The 22,622-nt window shown below is 34.1% G+C and overlaps 2 protein-coding genes and 1 long non-coding RNA gene across 6 annotated transcripts in view; 2 read left to right on the top strand and 1 right to left on the bottom strand.

Annotated features, from left to right (window-relative positions):
• The window catches only part of LOC143079233 (uncharacterized), a 2,961-nt gene extending 616 nt beyond the window's left edge, over positions 1 to 2,345 (top strand). Inside the window, exon 2 of the long non-coding RNA XR_012979362.1 lies at positions 1,973 to 2,345. This is a non-coding gene — a long non-coding RNA (uncharacterized LOC143079233). The remainder of the gene's footprint in view (positions 1 to 1,972) is intronic.
• Positions 1,944 to 10,194, bottom strand: LOC143079231 (ganglioside-induced differentiation-associated protein 1-like). Of its 2 annotated transcripts, none has more exons than XM_076254467.1 (5): positions 10,098 to 10,194; positions 5,844 to 6,036; positions 4,894 to 5,064; positions 2,999 to 3,199; positions 1,944 to 2,274 (listed from the first exon to the last, which is right to left on the bottom strand). In XM_076254467.1, exons 2-5 carry the CDS (start codon positions 5,947 to 5,949, stop codon positions 1,958 to 1,960), a joined length of 795 nt encoding a protein of 264 aa, XP_076110582.1. In that variant the 5' UTR covers positions 5,950 to 6,036; positions 10,098 to 10,194; the 3' UTR covers positions 1,944 to 1,957. The 2 variants fall into 2 exon arrangements, with proteins under 2 accessions (XP_076110582.1, XP_076110580.1); XM_076254465.1 differs by lacking the exon at positions 10,098 to 10,194 and adding an exon at positions 8,971 to 9,128.
• Positions 10,195 to 19,432: 9,238 nt separating this feature from the next.
• Positions 19,433 to 22,622, top strand: part of LOC143079232 (plasmolipin-like) — a 33,012-nt gene continuing 29,822 nt past the window's right edge. For 2 of the 3 annotated variants that reach the window (XM_076254470.1, XM_076254468.1), the window contains exon 1: positions 19,433 to 19,539. The gene's annotated coding sequence lies outside the window, so the exon portion shown is untranslated. Of the gene's footprint in view, positions 19,540 to 19,872; positions 19,959 to 22,622 lie in introns of those variants that run through there. The other variant, XM_076254469.1, reaches the window with a different exon arrangement.

The raw sequence follows: 22,622 nt of genomic DNA, 5'->3' as shown, positions 1-22,622 counted from the left end.
GTGATACCACCAGGGTGATAGTGGAATAGGAATATGATCACTTTGTTCTTATTCCGACCGGCAGCATAACCCTTGCTAATGTGAAAAATCCGTTTGACTGTGCGGGATTTACAAGTACACAGTCCCTTCCGATCAGAATGGGGACTTTAAATCCCATGCTTCGTGTATAAAAGAGAGCTTATCTATAAAATCGTTAGAAGAACTTATAGCTTACTCTTTGTTAATGACTTAGATAACTCGTGAATACAACTTAACTAACCTTTTATAACGACTTAGTTAACTCTTTAAATAAAACACTCTTAAAAACGGAGCCTTAGCTCACACCGAACAATAAGCCACAAAGGGTCTCAAAATTACTAGTGTAAAACCATTCAAACGGAAAAACCAACGGTCTTATATATGTATATTAATGTTATGTCATGTGTTTACATAAATGGTTTTGTTCGAAATATTTCACAAACAGTATTGTTTTATAATACAGATTTTGTCACCTTCAGAGGCGGATATAGAGGGGGGGGGGGCCAAGGGGGCTCGGGCCCCCCTTTTTGGGGAAAAAATTTGGTTGCTTATATAGGGAATCACTGAAGCGTGACTGAAGCGGGCCCCCTCTTAGGTCAGTTAGTGGGCCCCCACTTATGAAAATTTCTGGATCCGCCACTGACCTTTTTCATTTTACATTTGCGTTAACGACTTCGAAAACGAATTTATTGATAACGGTAATGTTCCGGTATAGATGTAAACAAATAAATTTAATCATTGCTGTGAAATGTATGCAAACTGTGCCTGCCGGTTTAAACCATTAGAGCTAATAAACAAGGATAAGCAGTTAATATCCAGAAATCAAAGATTGTAGTTTTTAGAATCAAAGGTGGTCACATCAAGGTGTTTAAATTGAAGTAGTAGATAATTAATCTATTTCCGTGATTAATTATACCCCACGTAACGAAGTTGCGGAGGATATAATGTTGTTGACACGTCCGTCTGTCCGCCAGTCCGTTCGTCAGACAGTCATGTTAATGTCATCATTCAAAATCCCTCTGAAACTACACAACAGAATATCATAAAACCTTTTTAGTTAATTCAGATATTTAAGGAAATACTATGTAGATGTGCATATCGACAGGAAATTATGATTCAATTTTTTTTTCTTTGAGTTATTTTATTTGTCCAGTGACAATGTGGGGGCGTGTGGTATGTGAGCGCGCTCACTAAGATAAAGGTTCTTTGATTAAGTAATAATTGTAATATTCAGTCTGCACACACAAAAAACAACAAAAGAACAATTGCCGAGCAAGGTTGAAAAACAATGTACGGTATGAGAAGCAATGAATTACCTCTAGTTGTTTGATACCTATGTTTGAACTACAGATGTGAAATTTGGGGGGTTCACAGAACGTCAAAGTAGAAAGAGTGATACTTCACTTTTATTTTCAAGGGTGCTGAACAAACGACTACAAACCAACCACTGATTGTGAAAGAATGTTCGGAATATTAAATTTTGGTTCAAACTTTTATCTTCAGAAAATGTTTATTAAGAGCACGCTTCAAAAATATTTTTAACTGTGAAAATTTGGTTAATTGCTTGGTATACAAGTGTTAAACATGTAAAAAATATTTTGGAGCTCTTATGGTTGTTGGGATATATTTTAACGACTAATATTTTATCCGGAAAAAATAAAATTTTATATCACCAGGACTTCGAGAGCAACTATTGCAAAAAAAGATTAAAACATTTGTAGAATTTTATAGCTTTTATGTTTCAAATATAACATTGCAGTTTTGTTCGAGATTTGGAGTGTAAATTTCTGTCGTTGCAACTTGGAAACATAATGATGATGTTGATATGTACATTTCTATAGTTCTGTTGCTAAGTAACTCTCTTATTGACCCCACATCTTCATCAGCTTTTATTCTGAGTTCAGTATGCAACAAAGAAAACCATATTACGTTTCATATTTCATTTATTTTTGAGGTACCAAATACCAGCTCCAATCGCCAAAACTAGTACTGCAACACTACCAACATAAGGAGCCACTGATTTGACACCCGATAAAAGCAGCAACGGTCCAATTTTCTTAGCCTCTGCTCTAAGCATCTGTACTGATTTCTTCTGACTAATTCTTTGTTGATATTCAAACAACAGCGGTCGTCCTGATTTGGAAAAGAATCTGTCTTCAAGACCTAGTATTGTCAAACGATCCATAATGACAGCAAGAAGAATATCTGCTGCAGTGAACTGGGGACCTGTTAGCCAGTAATCGTTTCCGGTTGCTCCTGTTGTTGTATTGTATATGAATTAAAAATAAAAGTATGTTTCATTGCAATGTAATAAAAGAAAAATCCTGTTTTACTAATTTCTTGCTTCTTCCTATCAAATCGTACAAGTTGTGGTATGTATTTGTTTTGGAGTTCTTTTTTTTATAGTCATGGCTTTCACTGTCTAACACGAGTTATCCCATATCATCGGATGTTTTTTTATTGAAGCATATAGCCTGAGAAATGAATGAACAAAATTGACAGTGCGACCTATTGAAAAAATCTTCTCTTATATATAATGTTTGCATTTTTTATACGGTAAAACATTATACTGATCTCAGCTTGCGCCTATAGTGAAGTATGCCACCCTTTTAATGGACAGGTAACACATAAATAGAAAATATCTATTTTCAATTTGATTCTACCATTTTTATTTACAGACAATAATCATATGTGAATTTGGATATATATAAAGATTTGCATATCACAATAAATGGCTTCAAATATTTTCCATAACAACGTTAAACAGCTAGTGTATCGGAATAAGTGGGAAAAGGGAACACTTGATTTATTTTGTTTAAAGTCCTTTGTTTCAGCACTACAGTGCTTCCTCGTTTTGTTCCAAATCTCCTTCGGTCACCGTTTTTTATATGTTTTTGTATTTACAATTGAGCGCTTAGGACGCATATAGTTTAGTATAACTTTTAGTTTTGTAGCAATCGTGTAAACTTTTGAAAGATACCTTGACTTTTCTGTAAACATTCTTCCAATTGGTCAAATTTTCTTTCGGCATCAGTCAAACACTTGACTACATTCTCTTTCTTAAAAGCATCATCTATGCCCCTCCTTGTCTTTTCGGCCTTTGTCAAGTATGCCTGGCTCAAGTCTGGATATTTTACGGCATTTCTTTCTAAGTTTGTGACCATATCCTTTCCGGAACGACCTGTTTGAAGAAATAAAATTTGTGGTATTCATCATTCAATGAGAATGCATAGTAAATTAAAAATTAAGATTACTTAGCTGATTTACTCCTCTTTAAAGTTTGGTAGAATATTGCAAATCTTTAATGATCTTTAATGTCACAGCTTTACCTTTGATAGACCGATTTACATTTTTTCCTAGATCAACGAAAACAATCAAATGAACAAAACTAAAATTAGAAAACTCTTATAAGACATGAAATCTCTTTAAAAATAAGATTATAATTTATGGTAAGATTGTCAATGAGACAACTTTCGGCCAGAGTTCAAACGAAGTGAACGTAAGCAATTAAAAAACGACATACATAAAAACAATAGACACAAAGTACCGCTATAAGAGCACTCCGATTTATTGAAATCTAGTTAAAATTTATGGTCACTTCTCAAAGTCGTAGATTCGATATATGTGGACCGACTAAGCAGGGTTATATCGAGGCACATAAAAGTGTGATAAACTCTAAATATCCAACAATTCACCATCCTTTCAACTTGGGACAGATCCTCCAAAAACGTCGCTTTGCATATTAAGTTAAAAAAATTATTCTAATAACTGAAATTAAAAATAAAATTTACAATGATGCCCAAAGTTCAAGAACATTCATTTTCAACGTCTTTGTCTGGTAATGAAGATTTATCTGAGTATTTTGTCTTTAAGATAAGTTGTCTCATTCTGCGCGGGACATTTGCGCTTTTATTTTTGGACACTTGCACTTCAAATCATAGGACATTTGCGGTTTTTAAAAATAGACATTTGCGCTTTTTAAAAATGGACATTTGCGCGTTTTACATAAGACATTTTCGCTTTTGCAATATTTGGTTTTTATGACTATCCCCCTCTTTTATCCGGGCTTGGGACCGGCAGGTTTGACCTCGCAGAGTTAAAAATTTTAAAATCATTGCATAGCACATTTCTTTAAAAGCACATTGATATATGTTTATGTACAGCTAAAATTAGTAAAAGAAAAATTCTTTAAGACATGTTAACACGTATGTAGTCATCACAGGTCAGTTTTCGCTTGATATCTGAAGCCAAAGGACCGGAAAAAAATAGCTATAATTGTTATCTGTTCTGACTGGTATTTCTCCCATTTTTCAAATAAATAATCATGTTTCTCAATTCTGGGGTGCCTGTTCATCAATGTAACAAATCGTAATGTAATTAACCGACTGTTGTTAAATGATACTCTTCAAAAAGAAAAACAATATTTACAGAATGAGTGAGTAGAACTGTTCATTAAAGTGGGCATGGAAGGATTCTGCACCATTTGTCATAACAATGAAAAATATAAGTGAAATTCATCTACGTAATATTACTTCTCCTTAAAATTACAGATGGACGACGATAGGTAAAAAACGCAAATGTCCGGTCAATTTAATAAACTTCAGGTGAATCAAAATTAAAGCGCAAATGTCCTATCGGTTTACAGGTAAAAAAGCGCAAACGTCCTGTGCCCGTCTCATTGACAATCACTTCACATCTCCAGATTTCTTACGCGTTATGGTACAGTGCATTCTGGATATCAACTTGGAACTTCGGACTAGAACAATACACTAATACAAGGTTATAATTAATAAAACTATTATAGGATGAGTGTCAAAACTTAAATTGCGTCTAGAAACAGAGAAAAACGGCTTGTACTACTATAGTTTTTTATACCTGAAATTATCTTTAGAAATATTCTTGGCATTTTTACACCATTGATGGACAACTCTTGATTAGCAATAACACCAAATGTCAACAATCTCACATTTATGTCCGCCATTAAATTTTGTAATCTTTGGACATCCCTTCCAGCTGAAGTGTTAGGATCTGGAACCAAATTCGGTCCTGTCGAAATAGCATCATTACTGTAGAACACGAGATATTGACACTGTATTTATATTTGAAAAAAAATCAGTAAACAAACCTGCGATTCTCTGTTGTAAGAAACAGGAGTAATACGGTGAATTTGCTCTTTAATTTAGATGATCTTGTTTTTCATGTATTAATGACAAGTAATTGTCTTTAGATGTGTTGTACAAAAAGGAGATAATGAACCTATTGTTCAGTGCATGGTTGACGTTTGTTGATGTTGTTCGGTATAAGTGTTTCTCGTTTCTTTTTTATATAGATTATCTAGACAATTGTTGGTTGTACACAGACATTTTTGGGACCCTCAATAGCTGCTGCTCGGTGTGAGCCAATGCTAAGTGTTGAAGGCCGAATATTATATAATTTGACCTATAATGGTTGAATTTTACAAAACATTGTGACTTTTTCATTTTCTCATTGGCATCCATACCACTTCTTCTTATAATTACATAAGATTTCCGGTATCCTGCTGCACGTCTGTAATACTGTGACAAGACATTGTTCTGGGTCAAATTATTTTGCTGCTTTAGATCAAATTTAAAAACAAATTGATTTGTACCTATAGTATAGTCTAATCCTTTTCTTGTTCAAATTGTTTTGTATTTTTCATTTCAGGACTGTATGTGTTTTGTTCATTGTTGAAGGCCGTGCGATCAACACTTGTTTGATTGAGAGTTGTCTCAGTCTTGGCAGGTATCCACATCTTCTTAGTCAGTTAGTTCTATAATGACTATTTTGTTCATTTTAATTCTTACCTGATTTTACTTCTTTATCAATATACTGAATTATTTTGTCTGACTCTACGATAACTTTCTCTCCGTCTTTTAAAACAGGGACTAGCCCATCAGAGTTTATTCTCATGTAGTCAGGACTGTTCTGTTCACCAGTATGGAGGTTAACGAGCTTACGGTTAAATCTGCAGTCTTTTTCAAAAAGTGCCAGTAGTACCTGTAGAACCATAAGTATATAAGCATATAGGTATAATCATATACAAATACAATAAAAACAGGATTAATTAAAAACCAATTGTTCAGAGAACAATTGAAGGTCTTTCCACCAATAAGGATCTATTTTGATATGAAAATATTAAAATTCAGTTGAAAATGTCAGTTCCTATGGCTTAATGATGTATAAATATGAATTTTGAGCAAAGGTCAAAATCTAGAACGTCAAATTTACTGATGACCTTGACCTATATTTCAAGGTCATAAACCAGGGACCCCAAATAAAAAGACCCTAGGTCTGTAATATGTATAGTTAATGAGTTATATCACTTTACGTTTAATTCTTAATATAGGAGGGGCAAAAACTCCCATTTTATGTCTACACACCCTTTTAACCAAAATATATAAGTTACGACATGTCGCAACTAACAATTTAGTAAAAATAATTTGTCGGTATCTTATAAGGTTAATGAAAATTAGTGAAAATAGGCCAAAATCAAAATTTAGAATATGACATTGACCTTTGACCTTTACCTAATTTTCATTTTTTTGGACCAATGATCTCAAAACAAAAGACCCTAGGTCTCTATCACTTATGGTTTTCCAGTTTAAAATACATTTCAAAATTTCAAATACAAAAGGGGAACTAACTCTCATATGGAGTCTCTATACGGCTTCGGTCAAAATAAAACAGAACATCCTGAGGATGTAACGAGCAATTTGGTAAAATAAATTTGTCGTAATCTTTTATGGTTGCGAAGGAGTAGTGGCCACAAGAAAAACAGTGTTTGGGGAAATAACTCTTACAACGTAAAGTATTTGGTTACGCAGTGGTCAGTTTTAAAAGTGCATACGCTTTACGATATCATATTCCAAATATCTAAGCGACATCTTTTGAAACATCAATACTACGCAAGAAAAGAATTAGGCGGAAGAATAAAAAAAAAAATAATAATAATTAAAAACCAATTGTTCAGAGAACCATTGATGGTCTTTCCACCAGTAAGGATCTTTTTTATATGAAAATATTAAAATTCGGTTTTAAATGTCAATTTTAGCGTCAAATGACAGCTTATTGGACGCTGATTCCAAAAATATATGGTTTCTATACAAAAAGATATACATAAGGGAGATCATTTTTTACTTCCGGTTTAAAAGATGTTATTTCCGGTATGTTTTGATAGTTTATTTGACACTGATTCCAAAAATAGATGGTTCTATATACTTTTACATTAAATTAGTACAAAAAATGGCTACTTCCGGTTTACAAAAGGTCACTTCCGGTTGGCTTTTTCAAGGTCACATTGCTTGCAACCTTTTGCCAAAAGTCCCATGGCTTTATCATGTATATATAAGAGGAAAAAGTAAAGGTCAAAAACTAGAACGTTGAATTTACCTATGACCTTGAGCTCAATTTCAAGGTCATCAACCAAGGACCTCAAATCAAAAGACTCTAGGCCTCTACTTTATATTGTTAATGAGTTATATTACCATACAACTAATATTAGATATAAAAGGGGGCAAAACTCGCATTAAATGTTACGTATCCTTTTAAGTAAAATTTACATGTTACGACATGTCGCAACTAACAATTGTGTGAAAATATTTTGTCGATATCTTGTATGATTTCTTAAAATAAGAGATAACAACCCAAAATCAAAAATTTGAACATGACCTTGACCTTTGACCTTGACCTCATTTTCATACTTTTTGAGCAAGGCCCTCAAATCAAAAGACCCTAGGCCTCTATCACTTATGGTTTTCCAGTTACAAATTTATTTCACTTATTTCAATACAAAAGGGGAAATTACTCTCATATGGGGTCTTCGTAAAGCTTCGGTCAAAATAAAACGTAACATCCTGAGGATATAACGAGCAATTTGGAAAAATAAATTTGTCGCTTTCTTTTACGGTTGCGTAGGAGATCTGATAACAAGAAAAACAGTGTTTGGGGAGATAACTCTTACAAAGAAAAGTGTTCGGTTAAACCAGAGACATATATGTGTATATATGTCTCTGGTTAAACAGGGTGAGTTTCAAAAGCATATAGACTGTATGATCTCATATACAAAAACACTAAGCGACATCTTTTGAAACATTTTTACACCGCAAGAAAAAAATTAGGCGGAAGAAAAAAAAAATAATCAGAACAAAATCAATAGGTCTTTCCACACGAAAGGTGGAAAGACCTAATAATAATCAGAAGAAATCCAATAGGTCTTTCCACGGAAAGGTGGAAAGACCTAATAAACTTTTATATTGGATACCCCGTCTTTTAATTGTAGATGTGTCGGTTATATCGTTAAATTTAAACCCAACCGCTGTCAGGGATATCGCAACATGTTGCATACATATAGTAAAGTGGTCAAAGCGAGGTCGCATCCATAGGCGTCATCATTATAAGGGTCAAGCTCCTAACCTCAAAACCTGGATATGCCCCTAACTTCTAAAGTCTTCCAGTAAGTCACCTCAGTAAAATTTACAGTGATGACACGTTCAGTCGATAAATCCTAAGTATGTAGAAAAAAGGAAACAATTTAAAAAATATTTACCGCTAGATGTTAAGGAAAGCAACATTTACTTAACTTTTTGTAACAGAAGAAGCAAAATTTGCGACATTGTCCGAAGGGTTGAGGGATTTCAAAATCTTATAGATTTATGTTAATTTGTCTGTTACAGTCGCTTGCAAATGCATGTCTTTCATACTTTTCAACACAGTGATAGGAATTTCAAAATATTTACACTAGTTTTTGCATACACCCTTAACCTTATTGATCGGTGATAACAAAAATCTGTCTTTAACAATTTAAAAATGAACTCTTGTGATTGTCAACATATTCAGATTTAGATATACACAAGTTTAAGGGGGAATCAGGAAGGTATGAACGTGTTTTCGTTTTAAATCACCGATTGTTGGTTAGAAATAAGATAGATTTACCTTTTGTGAGCAAAATGATGAATAATAATAATAGAGTGTGAAGCGACTGGTCGACATCTTTTAAAGTTGTCCTTTGGAAGGTCGTCAGTTCATATAAAATGTCGGCTATCTTTTATATAAATATAGATTTTTTTTCGCGGTCGGACACATTTGTGGTAGTAAAAGGTATGTTGGGTAAGATAACAAAATAAATAGGAATATCATAGACAATTGGATAAACAATGTGACAGACATAACGTTATAGTCCTGTCGAGCTTACATTTCAACCGTTTTGCTAGGGTAAATAATTGAAGTTAATTTGTTTTGTTTTATTTTGTGTTGTGTTTGTTGGTTTTAATCTTTGAAAACGGAGATTAGTTGGTTAAAATTTGTATTTAGCTTATTATGACCATGGACTAAACTTGCTACAGTTATAAACAACATCTTCACAAAAGTATAATAAAAACATTTTACCGCACAGTGCTATGAATGAGTCAACTGGCTTTTTTTCAGTAATGGATTCAAAAGAGAACTAAACTGTTTTAAAATTTCAACCCTGGTATCTATGCTGAGTTTATTTAATATGAATTTTGAAAACAAACTAACATAACTATGCAAGTTTTATGCTTTCATATTTTGGTATTCCACCCTTCTAAACTAGAACTTTACACCACAATATGAACTAGAACTTTACACCACAATCTGAACTAGAACTTTGCACCACAATCTGAACTAGAACTTTACATCACAATCTGAACTAGAACTTTACACCACAATCTGAACTAGAACTTTACACCACAATCTGAACTAGAACTTTACACCACTCACTGGACTTCGCGAAGAGAAAGAGTTTTCCACATTATAATATAGTGTGACTAACATTGAGGAAACTAATGATTTTTTTCTATATTTCTGTATGTTGGACGCCTGCTTTACCAGTTCCCATTTATAATGGGTTTTTATACTGATGATTTTATTTAATAGCATTTCAACCAAGCGATGCAATGTAATTCACTTATCTAAATTTCGTACGTGAAAATGCTATGGCATTTTATTTGTTTTAATTGCTATTAAACAATGGTTTTGGCTATCGTGAAGAGCAGAATTTTGTATATTATAAACTGTGTTACCGATTGCATGTGACTTACCGAAAGTCGGTTATAGGGTTTACTTTTTTGTCGTTGGAACTTTTATGTATATTTTGCATCTTTTAATCCATTCAGTGCACCAACAATAACGTCTGTGACGACGTCGGCGACTTCAATTGTTACTAACGCGACCGTGGCTTCGAAAATTTATTTCCAGTTATAACGATGTAGCTTTGTTAGTATGGCAAGTGATAACCGGAATCAATCTGAATACATAATAAGTTTGCTGAGAGAAAATGATCGACTTCTGAAGGAGAATTCATTTTTGAAAAATTATTTGGTAACGGTGAAAAATAACGCAACTTTGAAAACTGCAAATGTTCTCAATGCTGTTTTGACTTGGACCGATGACAGCCTCTGTAGAAAGTTTGAAGGCAAGTACATTTGTATATTTATACCATTTAACTTATACACATCGACGTTCCAAACTGATAATAACAATTAACAAAATTGAAATAACATAAAAACGTTTTTTTTTTATATCCTAAATAAACAAGTTTTTGCAAACTTAAAAAAAGTCGAATAAACAAAATCGACAAAATTATAAAAAAAAGTTTGTTTAAACATATGTTTCACTTCAAGTGTAAATATATGGTATTATACAAATGAAATGATATGAAGTTTAACAATGAAATCAAAATTATAAAAAAAAGTTTGTTTAAACATATGTTTCACTTCAAGTGTAAATATATGGTATTATACAAATGAAATGATATGAAGTTTAACAATGAAATGTCATATATTTTCATCCTCATGTTTAAGCAGAATGGGTTAGCTTGTGTGTCGTGGATTTCAAATAAGTGATTGATTGAATCATAAATAATAACGATCAGTGGCCAATGCTACATGCAAAATTCAGTACGAGAAGTTAAAACCTGTCGTGAATATTACTCTGTTCTATACTAATACGTCTGCGAATTAAGACTGTTCTGTATAGTATACGAAGTCATCCAATTCTTTTCCTTTTTCCCGGTAACGAGTCGAAGTGTAATTGATATTGGTCGCATCTCAAACAGACAGGAGGCCACTCAACTGGGGAGGAGTTGAGGTCCAGAAAAACTGGATAGTATTTACAATAGAGTAATTAGCGTAATTTCAACTATACATACACTGGTTATCCTACTGTCTAGTCGAGAGGTGTTTGGGTCCAGGAGATGGTATTCACTTTGACCCTGAAGTCCTATAATGATCCGGACTCCACTACAGATTCGAGAAGTTTGTTGCTCTGAGAGGGTTGATTGAATCTCTATAGTTATTTTTGTGAAGAATGAGTGGAAGTAGACATCCCTCTTCACTCTAGATTGTTATAAAATTTTGCAAATTTAGTTGATTGGAGCGCTCTTGTGTCAGCTTTTTAAAACAACCTGATTTTTGCATTGCTGAATTGTCAACGTCAGCCCTAGTTTCGTCGCTCTTTAATTATTAATATGCCGGTTTGAGTAAAACCCTGAAAAACAGAAGCATTTGATTGTATTCTAGTTCATGTATTACCAGAAGTACATGCCGGCCTTGTAATGGAGTTCTGTAACTGTGGATTTCTTTATTTTTGTGGATACCAATTTTCGTAGATTGTGGAAAACTTACACTGTGACAGTCGTGGATATTTAATTTCGTGGTTTTGTCAAAGTCTGCATACAACCAATGGCAAATTTGTATATCGTTGAACACTGTAATTTGTGGTTCACCTGAACCCACGAAATCCGAGAAAATTGATGTTCAACGAAAATAGTCCAATCCACAGTATTTTCAGTATTACATATTATATTTGTTCATTTTAGATGCATTTTCAAGATTTGGTCAAGGAACGAAAGAAACTTGCTGCACATCTTCCCGAAGTTATTACGAACAAAGTTCAGCTCCCGGTGCAGCAATAACAGGCACAGTTTCCTATCAAAATGAACCAACATCACAACAAAGTCAATATATTAATCAACTCAAAGCATCCGTTCAAAATCAAACGGTTAAACCGCAATCGCCTTTTCGTCCACAGCAACGAAATGCGTCTGCTGATCCTCGAAACAGACCACAATTTCAAGCTGATTCACAATTTGGTTCGGCAGAAAATACATTTAGACCCATTTCGCCAGCTAGACAAGAACAGACAAATTTGATAAACACTTCAATAGGGTATCAAACAGCGGAATCACTCCCTCAGCAGCAATATTATAATACAGTGAATCAGTTAGGTCATCAGTCCGTTGATGATACCGATGCTATATTTTTACCGCAGCAACAAAATCTGCAACCAAGGGCTTCTTCAATGCCAACTAAACTACTCTCTCCACGTATAGATCCGAATGTTAGACAAAGATCTCCAATAGCACAAGGAATTCCAGTAGCTGAACCATTAGTTCCTACAATGTCAAGAAGACAGTCACCCTCGGGACAAAGATCCCCTATGCCACAAGGCGTACCTTCATTTGGCGGCAATAATACGCTCAATCAGCAATCTCATAACAGAGAGCCAGCTATTAGAAATGACCAATATATACAGATTGACCAGTCAACTATAAATCCGCGTGTTCAAATAACCGTACCATCCCCAAATATATCAGCAGTCAACCAAAACGAGGAATGGAATAGTTTGATATATCAACCACCAGAAATGATATCAAACTATCAGGGAATGAAAGCAGAACAAACCGGTTTCAGTAATCAGAGATCTGGAAGCGAAGGTTATGGCAGTCACATTGTAACCGAGGCTGCTGATTCTATCCGTAGTGATGGAAGGACTAGACTCGGAGAACCAGTGGCTGCATCAACACCAATCAAAGGCGGGAGGAGTTCACAGTATGAATATCAAGGTATAATTCTACGTTGAAGATTTGAAAGCACAACTATATAAGATTTACCGAATACCCAACAGTTGTTGGTTTTAAGAGCAACAATATAAACGCGATTCCTAAAATAAGCATGGGAATGTTTTTTTCTCATTTGTTTTAATTTTTAAGTCCGGAAATCACCCCAAATCATATACATAAGCCACAACATAAATGGTAACTTATGAAAATTCCTATTATGTTATTGTATATAAATGGAGATTCTTAAAATGAAGAAAAGCAATAAAAGCGCCGTTATCTTGCCCTTTTTCATGTCTCAGTGTGGTAACTTTTCTTCTTTCATGTACGTGGTTACTTAAAATTTGCGTTTTTCATGTCGGTGGTTACTTCGCTATTTCCAAGTCCGTGGTTATGTTGATTTATTTTTCAGGTACATGGTTACTTTGCTTTATTAATGTACTTTTGGCTTTTCATTTGCTGATTATTTTGCTTTTTTCTTGTCCCTGTTTTTTTTTTTTTGTACATGGTTACTTTGCATTTTGCATGCATGATTTAAATTTGCGTTTTTAAGTCATGTGTGTGGTTACTTTGTTTTTATGTGCGTGATTACTTTGCTTTTTTCAAGTGCGTGCGGTGATTTTGTGTTGTGAATTCGTACCTCAATAGTTTTTCTTTTATGATATTCCGTACAGAACGTAATAAAATGTGTCAGTGCTACATTCACTAATGGATTTTAACATGAAAATGGTAAAATTTTCGTAAGGTCTAAGATTTTCCTGATATTTTGTAAGATTAACCATACGCTGAAGACGTTGCTGCACGAATGCTGGTCTTTATTATTCGTAAAATATGCAATAATCCAACAGTATAATATCAGTTCAAGTAATGTATAGAATGCACAATTATTAATTGTTTTAAGAGTCAATAACATAATACCTTTGTTTGGTTTATAGATAATACCCTTCAGAGCATGAATTCACCACAAAAAACACAAAAGCCGAGTCCTCAAACAGGTGGGTACAAAATATAATAAAACTGAAAGAAAAAAAAGAAAAAAAAGAATTTGCATGCAATCAAATTTTCAAAGGGCCATTTACAAAAATCAGTAAAACTTCTGGTAGATAAGATTGTGTGGAAGTGTACTAATTAAGAGACTTAAAAAAAATGCATAACTGTAAATCGAAAGTAACATAATAAGCATGTAATTTATATAATCCTAAGAGTTTTAAACACTCCAAAAATCATAGGTTCCATTATTTTTATATAATTCATTACAAAAGTAACTATAATTTCTTGAATTGTGGTAATGGGACTATATTTTCGTTACTGTCTCTGTAGTATAGTTATCTGATTGGCAATCCTACCACATCTTATTTGTATATGGTTATATACACGGAACAATAAGTGGTAGAACACAATAAAGAAGTCGAGATGAATTTATATTTTTTTCATGCGTAGTTTAGGTCACCAATACAAGTAACAGTGTAACAACCTTCAAATTATATATAGATATGGTAATGATATTACTGTCTACTATTTGACTCAATGTTGATAATTATACACATGTATTAATTGAACGTACGAATTTGAATGAGTGAATGCAAAACAGTCTTTAGTGATTCTAAAGTCACCAAACGAAGTACGAAAAGATTAAGACTACAGAAAATCTCTTCCGAGGGTTCTGAAAATCGGACAAGCACATTAGAACATTGCGAAGTTAAACTAGATATTTTTAGTACTTGGTTACTCGGAAAGTTTTCGTTTTAAAGATCGATCGCATGTCCGTGCGTTTTACCGTCCGTAAAATATCAATTCGCACCCACTGAATATTTCTTCTGTTTATTTTTTACCTTAATATTTATGATATTTTTGTTTTATAAAATCTGCAGTGTACTCCAAGTATTTGTTTAAGTTCATTGGAATGGTTTTTTTTTCTATTCGACAATGACTCTTTGATCATACTTCTTGTAACCTTACAATTATACGTCGTTCTCGTCTCACCCCTATTATATTTATTTCATGTTTTTGCCTTAGGTCGAATTCGTCTTTTAACGGATTTTTTTTTCTTAATCTGTTTTAAATGGAAAGTGCATGTTGTAGACCCCTTAATAAATATTTGTTATTGTCTAATTATATTTGGGCAAGACACACAGAAATTAATAAGAAATCGTTGCATTGACTTTTTTCAGGCGTTTCCGTGTTGCACCGGCCAGTAGACCAGATCATTGGCCTGAAACCAGCTTACACGGACCAACATCGTCAAAGAGTTTTAAGGATCCGTCCGAACAAACGTATTATTGGAGAAGTAGCATTCCAGTTGGACAGAAGGATTTTGGAGTATGTTTTTACATGGAAGTATACACCAGAAAGTTCCGATGACAAAAGGCGTCGTTTCTATGGTTACACTATAAGCAATATGGGTGCTATGATACGAAAGGAAGCTACTGATAGAACCGGACAATTCAATCCTAAAAAGGAATTAGAGATGCGGTACCGATTTGATTACGTAATCAAGGCACTATCTAAGTACGGCTATATTTTAGAAAGACATGCTATCTTATCACAAGATTTGGTCAATCGGTATGGACTTTTAAGTGGACCACCAGACCGCAAGACAGCACGCGACATCGGATTGGATGACCCAGTTATTCTTCGCGTTCTTCTGAGCCAGATGATAAAAGATGACAATCTCCTACAGGAGGCACTGATTTTACTAGATTGTCTCTGTTTGTTGGCGCATGAAGACAAGAGAACTATATTTCTGTATTGATATTTTATTCCAGTATTTAATAAATATAATAAAAAAAAACTTCATCGTCTTTGTACGTGAATCAGTAAGTGAATGATAGCCAAAACAGTGTTATCTTGTTATTCATATTTTACAAATTCTTTTTATAAATGTTTACATTAAATAGTTCTCAAACATTTGCATGTAAACAATATACCGGCGAGTGAAATTTGTTTTTTGTTTTTATTCTTTTTTTTATTCTAAAACATAGTCTCTTTGCATTTATTTATCCCAATACTTATCTTATCCATATAATATATTAATAGCAGCTAGTAGTTAATATGTACTAATATAAAATGAGGAGACTATATGGTTGCAGGAGGGCAGCATACGTAAACTACTCTTATATTATATACCTCACAGTATAGTAATTTTATTGAATACATCTATTTGGCATTAAAAGATCGTGTGTGGTGTTAATTAATTCGATTAGTTTCGTCTAAATCGACAGGACCGTTGAATAACATCGACAAATTCAACAGTACGCCAATGAGTCCTCAAGTTTTGATAAAAAAGCATGGGTAAAAGAGCTTTTTCCAGGACCATGTTTTATCAGATTACATGATTAGTTTTACTCTAACTAGTCAACTCTTCCAATTATCCGCACTGACTTCAAAGTTAAAGCAAAACATGCACTCTCTGTTGCATGATTGAGCTTTTATCATGTCATATTGCTGTCCCACAGATTAAACAACGGTTCACTACCGACTAAAAGATTTTTGTGAGTAAAACATTAGTTTGTGTGAACATAGCACAGGCACTTGTCTCAGAATTTTCACCCCCTATATATACCTTAGTATAACACGTTAAGGTATATAGGAGAAAAAAATTATGAGACAAGTGCATGTGGAACATAGATATGGTTTTAAAAGTTTTTGCTTTCGGTTTAAAATTGACGTGATTATTCACAAGATATTAACCATTTACGTAGCTTAACTGTGTACCGCCATCGTTGGTTGTAAATTAGCAGTATACGAACGGTCTAGATCTTTGCTTAAACTTGTAAATTATAAGACAGCTTTGCAATAAATGTGTAAGAACATTTGTTTGAATAAAGAAAAATACGCAATTTGTTGAATTATAGAGACTGTTTTAACAAATATCAAGTCTTTTATTTTCATATTTGGACCTAATTTTCAACTTAGTCATTTAATGAGAGATAAGTCAGAAAGTAAAACTTTCAAAAAGGAATGTAAAATAAATTTTCGTATTTTATACTTGTAGCAAGAAAACAAGTTCGGTAACACAATAATTTCTTGTATATAGGCCATCTTGAATGATTACAATACATGTTGCGGTCTTCTCGATTTATTTGGTTAATGCCCGCGTCACACTGTCCCGATTTTTATATACGATGGACACCCGAATGCGAAAATTGTAAGTTCGTACGAAGTTGGTCCCGATCTCGTTAAAATACCAAAAAGTGACCGAAGCAAGTACGATGAACAACGAAGTCTATACGAATGTGCCAAAATTATATACGATAGCAAAAGATGGACATACGAAGGTTAACCGAAGACGGGTATTTAAGCTTCATATCTCAGCCGAAGCCTACACGATGGACAACGAAGGCTACACGATGGATTACGAAGGCTGTACGATGGTTTACGATGATGGCGCGATGGCCATACGATGTCTAAAAGATACGAACAGAATTTCGACAACATATCGTTTATGTACAAGTCTGCCATGCATGGCGGGAAATCGATCGTTTTGTCTAATTCTTATAAAACTTAGTTATTATCCCCTCGCCTACTACATGTAAGTTGCGTGTAGATAAAATTGTTATGGACACTCTAGAACCAAAATGCTCAAAACTTGGTATGGTGTTACTCGTTAAGAATATCTTAAGCGCTAATGACTTTAAAGTTCAAAGGTCAAGGTCACAGTGGCAGTTGTAATACAAGGCAATATCATCCTTGTGGACACTCTAAATTCAATATGCGTCAAAAGATTTTAACCACATTTGGTATATTGTTCCTCCTTGTAATGATCTGACATTTTTTACGTTCAAGGCTAAAGGTCAAGGTCATGCAGATGGACTTGTTTTTTCTCCTTGAAATAGCATAATACACAGGAAATTGGTTGCTCATTTTTTACATGCTGGTTCTAAAGACAATATTAAAGGTATTTCCAGTTACTGAATGTTTTGGTTGATTTCTAAAAAAAATAGTTTATGTATCAAATATGCATATTCAATTTACAATGTGTCATATACAAATAAAGTGTCCATATTTGTCCCCAATATGTTACATACGAGGGGATGCCACGCTCGGCATTGCTTTGTTTGAACTGTAAAATATGTGCACTAGTCTGAATAATCACCCATAATTATGCCCATGTTTACTGATCTATCTTAAAGGTAAGGTAATGGGTTCGTTGATCCCTTTTATTCAAAAAGAGCTCTTTCCAGGAGAATATCATAATAATATAGACAAAAAGAAGGATGTGGGGAAAGCAACAAATGCGGCAAAATATGACATATAGAAAACAAAATGGTTATTGAGTAAACATTCGTGTGACAACAACTCAGACGATACATAAAAAATCAGAATAATGAAGAAAAATTTGGTTTCCCTATATACGTGTACCTGCAGTGTTGGTGTACGAGGCGCGTTTATAATTTTCATTATGTTACTTGATATGAAAAATTGACAAAAAATAATATTTTACTTGTAAAAATAAATCCTGAGCCTGTAATAGCTGCTCTTCTTGTTCCATTTGAATTAATAGAAACAACGATGTTTCCTTTCTTGTTCTCATAGAATCATATGATATGAGCTCCATGTTTTGTGAACGTCTTTCTTAACTGTCGTATTAGACTGACCAGTGCATATCGGGCATGGCACTTTAAATGTATTTTAGCGCGAAAATTAACTTACATTTAGCTGGATTTATTGCCGTCGTAGTTCCATCTTGTCGCCTTCGTACTTTTATTCGATTGCAACACGACGGGATTACGAGGTCTTCACGAAGTCGTGTTGCCATCGTAAGACCTTCGGGTATCTTCGTGATTCATTCGTGTAGACATCGTAATGTCAAAACTGCCCGATGGAAACGATGGAAACACGAATGCAATACGATGTGAAAAGATGCATTCCCGGTGACATTACGATGGTGAGGACGGTGATACGAACTCAATACGAACCCTCAACATTGGACGCACCTTCGGGGATTTTTTAACATGTTATAAAATTTATAGCCCTTCCCGAAGTTGTCCCCGAAGGCTAGAAAAAGTGGCCGATGGTTCTACGATGGTTAAAGATGGCACTACGAATAGCCCGATCTGGATACGATTAGTCCCGATTTTGAAAATTTCCATTATCGTGTTGCCATCGGCGTAAAAGTCGGGACAGTGTGACGCGGGCATAAAACAATTACATCTAAATATTAAAGCCTCCTCAGTTTACCTTTTCATCATTTTTTCTAGTTTTATACATTTATTCACATTATTTCCTCTGTCTGATATTGATAGCATACCTATCATGCGAAATGAGGCATGTCTTCCGTGATAATGTTCACTCTAGCTGATGCGTTTACTCAGTGCTGGCCGAAATGTAATTCGGTGTAATTTTTTTTTGGGTGAAATTTATGAGGTTTTTTTTGGTGAAATTTATAAAAAAAAAATTCTTCATATTATTGTATACAATTAGATAAAAGTATACACCACACCTTTTCAAGTGTTTTGACTTGCAAAGTCACTCAATACGATAGATTAGTGATAAAAAAAAGGGATGTCCGTTGCAGTATTCTACATTTGGTAGTGACATTGAAGTAATTGTATAGACCTCATAATCAACTTCCGGCAACATTCTGATTATGTCCCTTGAACAGGTCAACTATTGTTTACAGAAAATTGACACTTTGTAATCGGGTATGTATAAATATGCGATATATGCAGCATGATTAAAAATGCAGTCATCGTTATCTTTGCCTTTAAATAAAATGTGTTATCCAGGCAGTATAGTTTAGGTTCCAAAATTAGTAAAATACATATATGGGCGTTTCAAGTCCTGTCAAGCAAAAAATGTATCCACCGGCACTGATTTGTCAATTTGTGACCCTGTTAATATCAACCACTTAGGTTTTGTTTATCAGGACTGACTTGTTGAGATATTTTTCTATTTTAAGTGATGACTCCCTAAAGTTTAAACATCACCCCATGTTTACAAAATCCGGTCTGATTATTGATCGTCATGTGCTTTAAAATTCTTTGAAAAATCTATAAATAGAAAAGTCAGTTTTAAGAAAACAAACATAATAAAGTATAAATTACTGACCAGTCAGTTTCAGGTATGCTATATAATTCTGATATTGTTTATTTTTTTCAGAATGTTTAAATAGTAGTACCAATATTATTTCTCTAGTACAAATATTTAGATACACAAATTTATCGCTATTTTGGGCATTTTTCCTTTGATCTTTTTTTGTGATAATTTTTCATATCATGCTACTCGCTTGAGATGGAAAATTATCGCTAGAAATTTAGAAAGCATGTGGCGTTGCTAATGAAATTGACATGAAATTGACAACAAATCGTCATTGGTAAAATAGCGATAAACAGATTATCATTGGTCATCTCAACTCGATTGCTTTCTCGCTTTATTCGTACCGGCTCAAGCAAGAAAATCAATCTCGTTGAGATGGTCAACGGTAATCTATAAGCATGATAAGTACATTTTGTATTTCAAAATTTCAGTAATCATGGTAATATCTCAAATTTATAAAATTGAGAAAGGAAATGGGGAATGTGTCAAAGCGACAACAACCCGACCATAGAGCAGACAACAGCCAAAGGCCACCAATGGGTCTTCAATGTAGCGAGAAACTCCCGTACCCCTAGGCGTCCTTCAGCTGGCCCCATAAAAAATATGTATACTAGTACAGTGATAATGGACGTTATACTAAACTCCGAATTAAACACAAGAATTCAAGAAACTAAAATTAAAAATCATACAAGACTAACAAAGGCCAGAGGCTCCTGACTTGGGACAGGCGCAAAATTGCGGTGGGGTTAAACCAGGGCTTCCAAAAAACATTTGAGCCAGCCAGACATTTTATATCTGATCCCGATTTTTTATCCCTTAAGACTAAGTCACAAAAGGCAATAATGGTAATCAGATGGCCATTCCAATGATAATGACATTAGATTAAAAAACGATTAAACTTTACTTTGTTTTGGATGTTTGGATGTAAACTGTTAAATTGGCAGTGCATCATTCAAAGTGTGCACATCATTGTGCTCATATCTGCCATCTAGACTCTTTATTTGTGCAAAATGACATGTCAAAAACTTCATTTTCGTTTTTAAAATCACTGGATGTTGACTTGACAATGGTAAAACATGGACCATAAACGGATACGTAAAATTCGTGTACGTTTGCAAAGCATGACTGAGTGAAGAAGCTCTTTCCACGCTATTTCTTCAACAAAATGCTTGAAATGAACGTTTAGATACAGGTATCAATGATAATTTTAGGATTTTGAAGAAATGAAGGATGTATAATTAAATTTCCCACCTTTGCACATGCGCACACGTGTTCTAGTTCATTCGACGTAGTTCTGACGATTTTTCATTTAAACCTTTTAATTTTTTTTATCAAATCATGTAGATAAACTAATTTCTTATACATGTTATAATTTTAATCTTTAGGACTAAATCAATGAGCTACAAACCGCTGAAATGTAAGAAAATAATTGTGAATAGACCGATCAATTTATACGATGTCCGGTACTGAACATAGTTTACCTGTCACCTGAACAGGTAGATATCACCTGTCCAACAACTAATTAGCCTTGATTAAAATTAGAAAGTTTTGAAGTGGGGGTTGTTTTGATAGTAATTAATCATCATGTCACTTTTATCACTGAAAATGTGTAGATGTTAAAGGCAAAAGGTTGGGTCAAAAAGATAGTGAATTATGTTAAAATGACCGAAAAAGCCTTGAAAACTAAAATGTATATGACCGTTTCATGCTTTGCCCAGCCGGACTTTTACCGGACATTAATCAAATGTCCGGAATACATGTATATGACCGTTTTGGAAGCCCTGGGTTAAACATGTTTATGAAATCTCAACCCTCCCCTATACCTCTAGCCAATGTAGAAAAGTAAACCGTCAATTACCAACCAACCGCGCCCCACAACAAAGTTACCGAGAATTGTTAAAAATCACTCGCTTACCACAGCGCTATCCAAAAATCCTGGGGAGAACACTGAAACGCATAACAATACGCACGTTAAAATTCAGTTCAAGAGAAGACGAGTCCGATGTCAGAAGCTGAAACAAAAGAAAATAAATAAAATGACAATAATACATAAATAATAACAGACTATTAGAAGTTAACTGACATGCCAGCTCCAGACCTCAATTAAACTGATTGAAAGATTATGCCTTCATTCTATGAATATCAGGCACAATCCCTCCCATTAGGGGTTTAGTATCATACTATCATAAAATATATGAGAAGAACATAACTTGTGTCATGCCAACAACTGTTTTTTAAATAAATGTAGTTAGTTCCGATGCAAAGACCCTATACATGTAAGTGAATCAATATTAAAGCCAAAATATGCAATCTTTAATCTAGGGGCCAGCTGAGGGACGCCTCCGGGTGCGGGAATTTCTCGCTACATTGAAGACCTGTTGGTGACCCTCTGCTGTTGTTTTTTATTTGGTCGGGTTGTTGTCTCTTTGACACATTCCCCATTTCCATTCTCAATTTTATTTAATGACCTGACAACAGTATCGTAACTATATATCCCTTCTTAATAAGTCTGTTTAAAGGTTTTGTAAGCTTTTGAGGTGAATACTGACATTTTTGTGCTTTGTAAAGAATATTACCATAAAAGATTGGATGTGAAATACCTGAACGTATAAGATGTCTGCATGCTGAGTTATATTTACGAATTATTTCCTTATACCGATGATAAAATTTAGTAAATTTTTTGACTAGT

The sequence above is a fragment of the Mytilus galloprovincialis genome, chromosome 6, assembly GCF_965363235.1.
Source record: "Mytilus galloprovincialis chromosome 6, xbMytGall1.hap1.1, whole genome shotgun sequence".
In the NCBI taxonomy this organism is placed as follows: domain Eukaryota; kingdom Metazoa; phylum Mollusca; class Bivalvia; order Mytilida; family Mytilidae; genus Mytilus; species Mytilus galloprovincialis.
The sequence above is the reverse complement of the archived record's forward strand: the minus strand, read 5'-3'. Positions and strand labels throughout refer to the sequence as shown.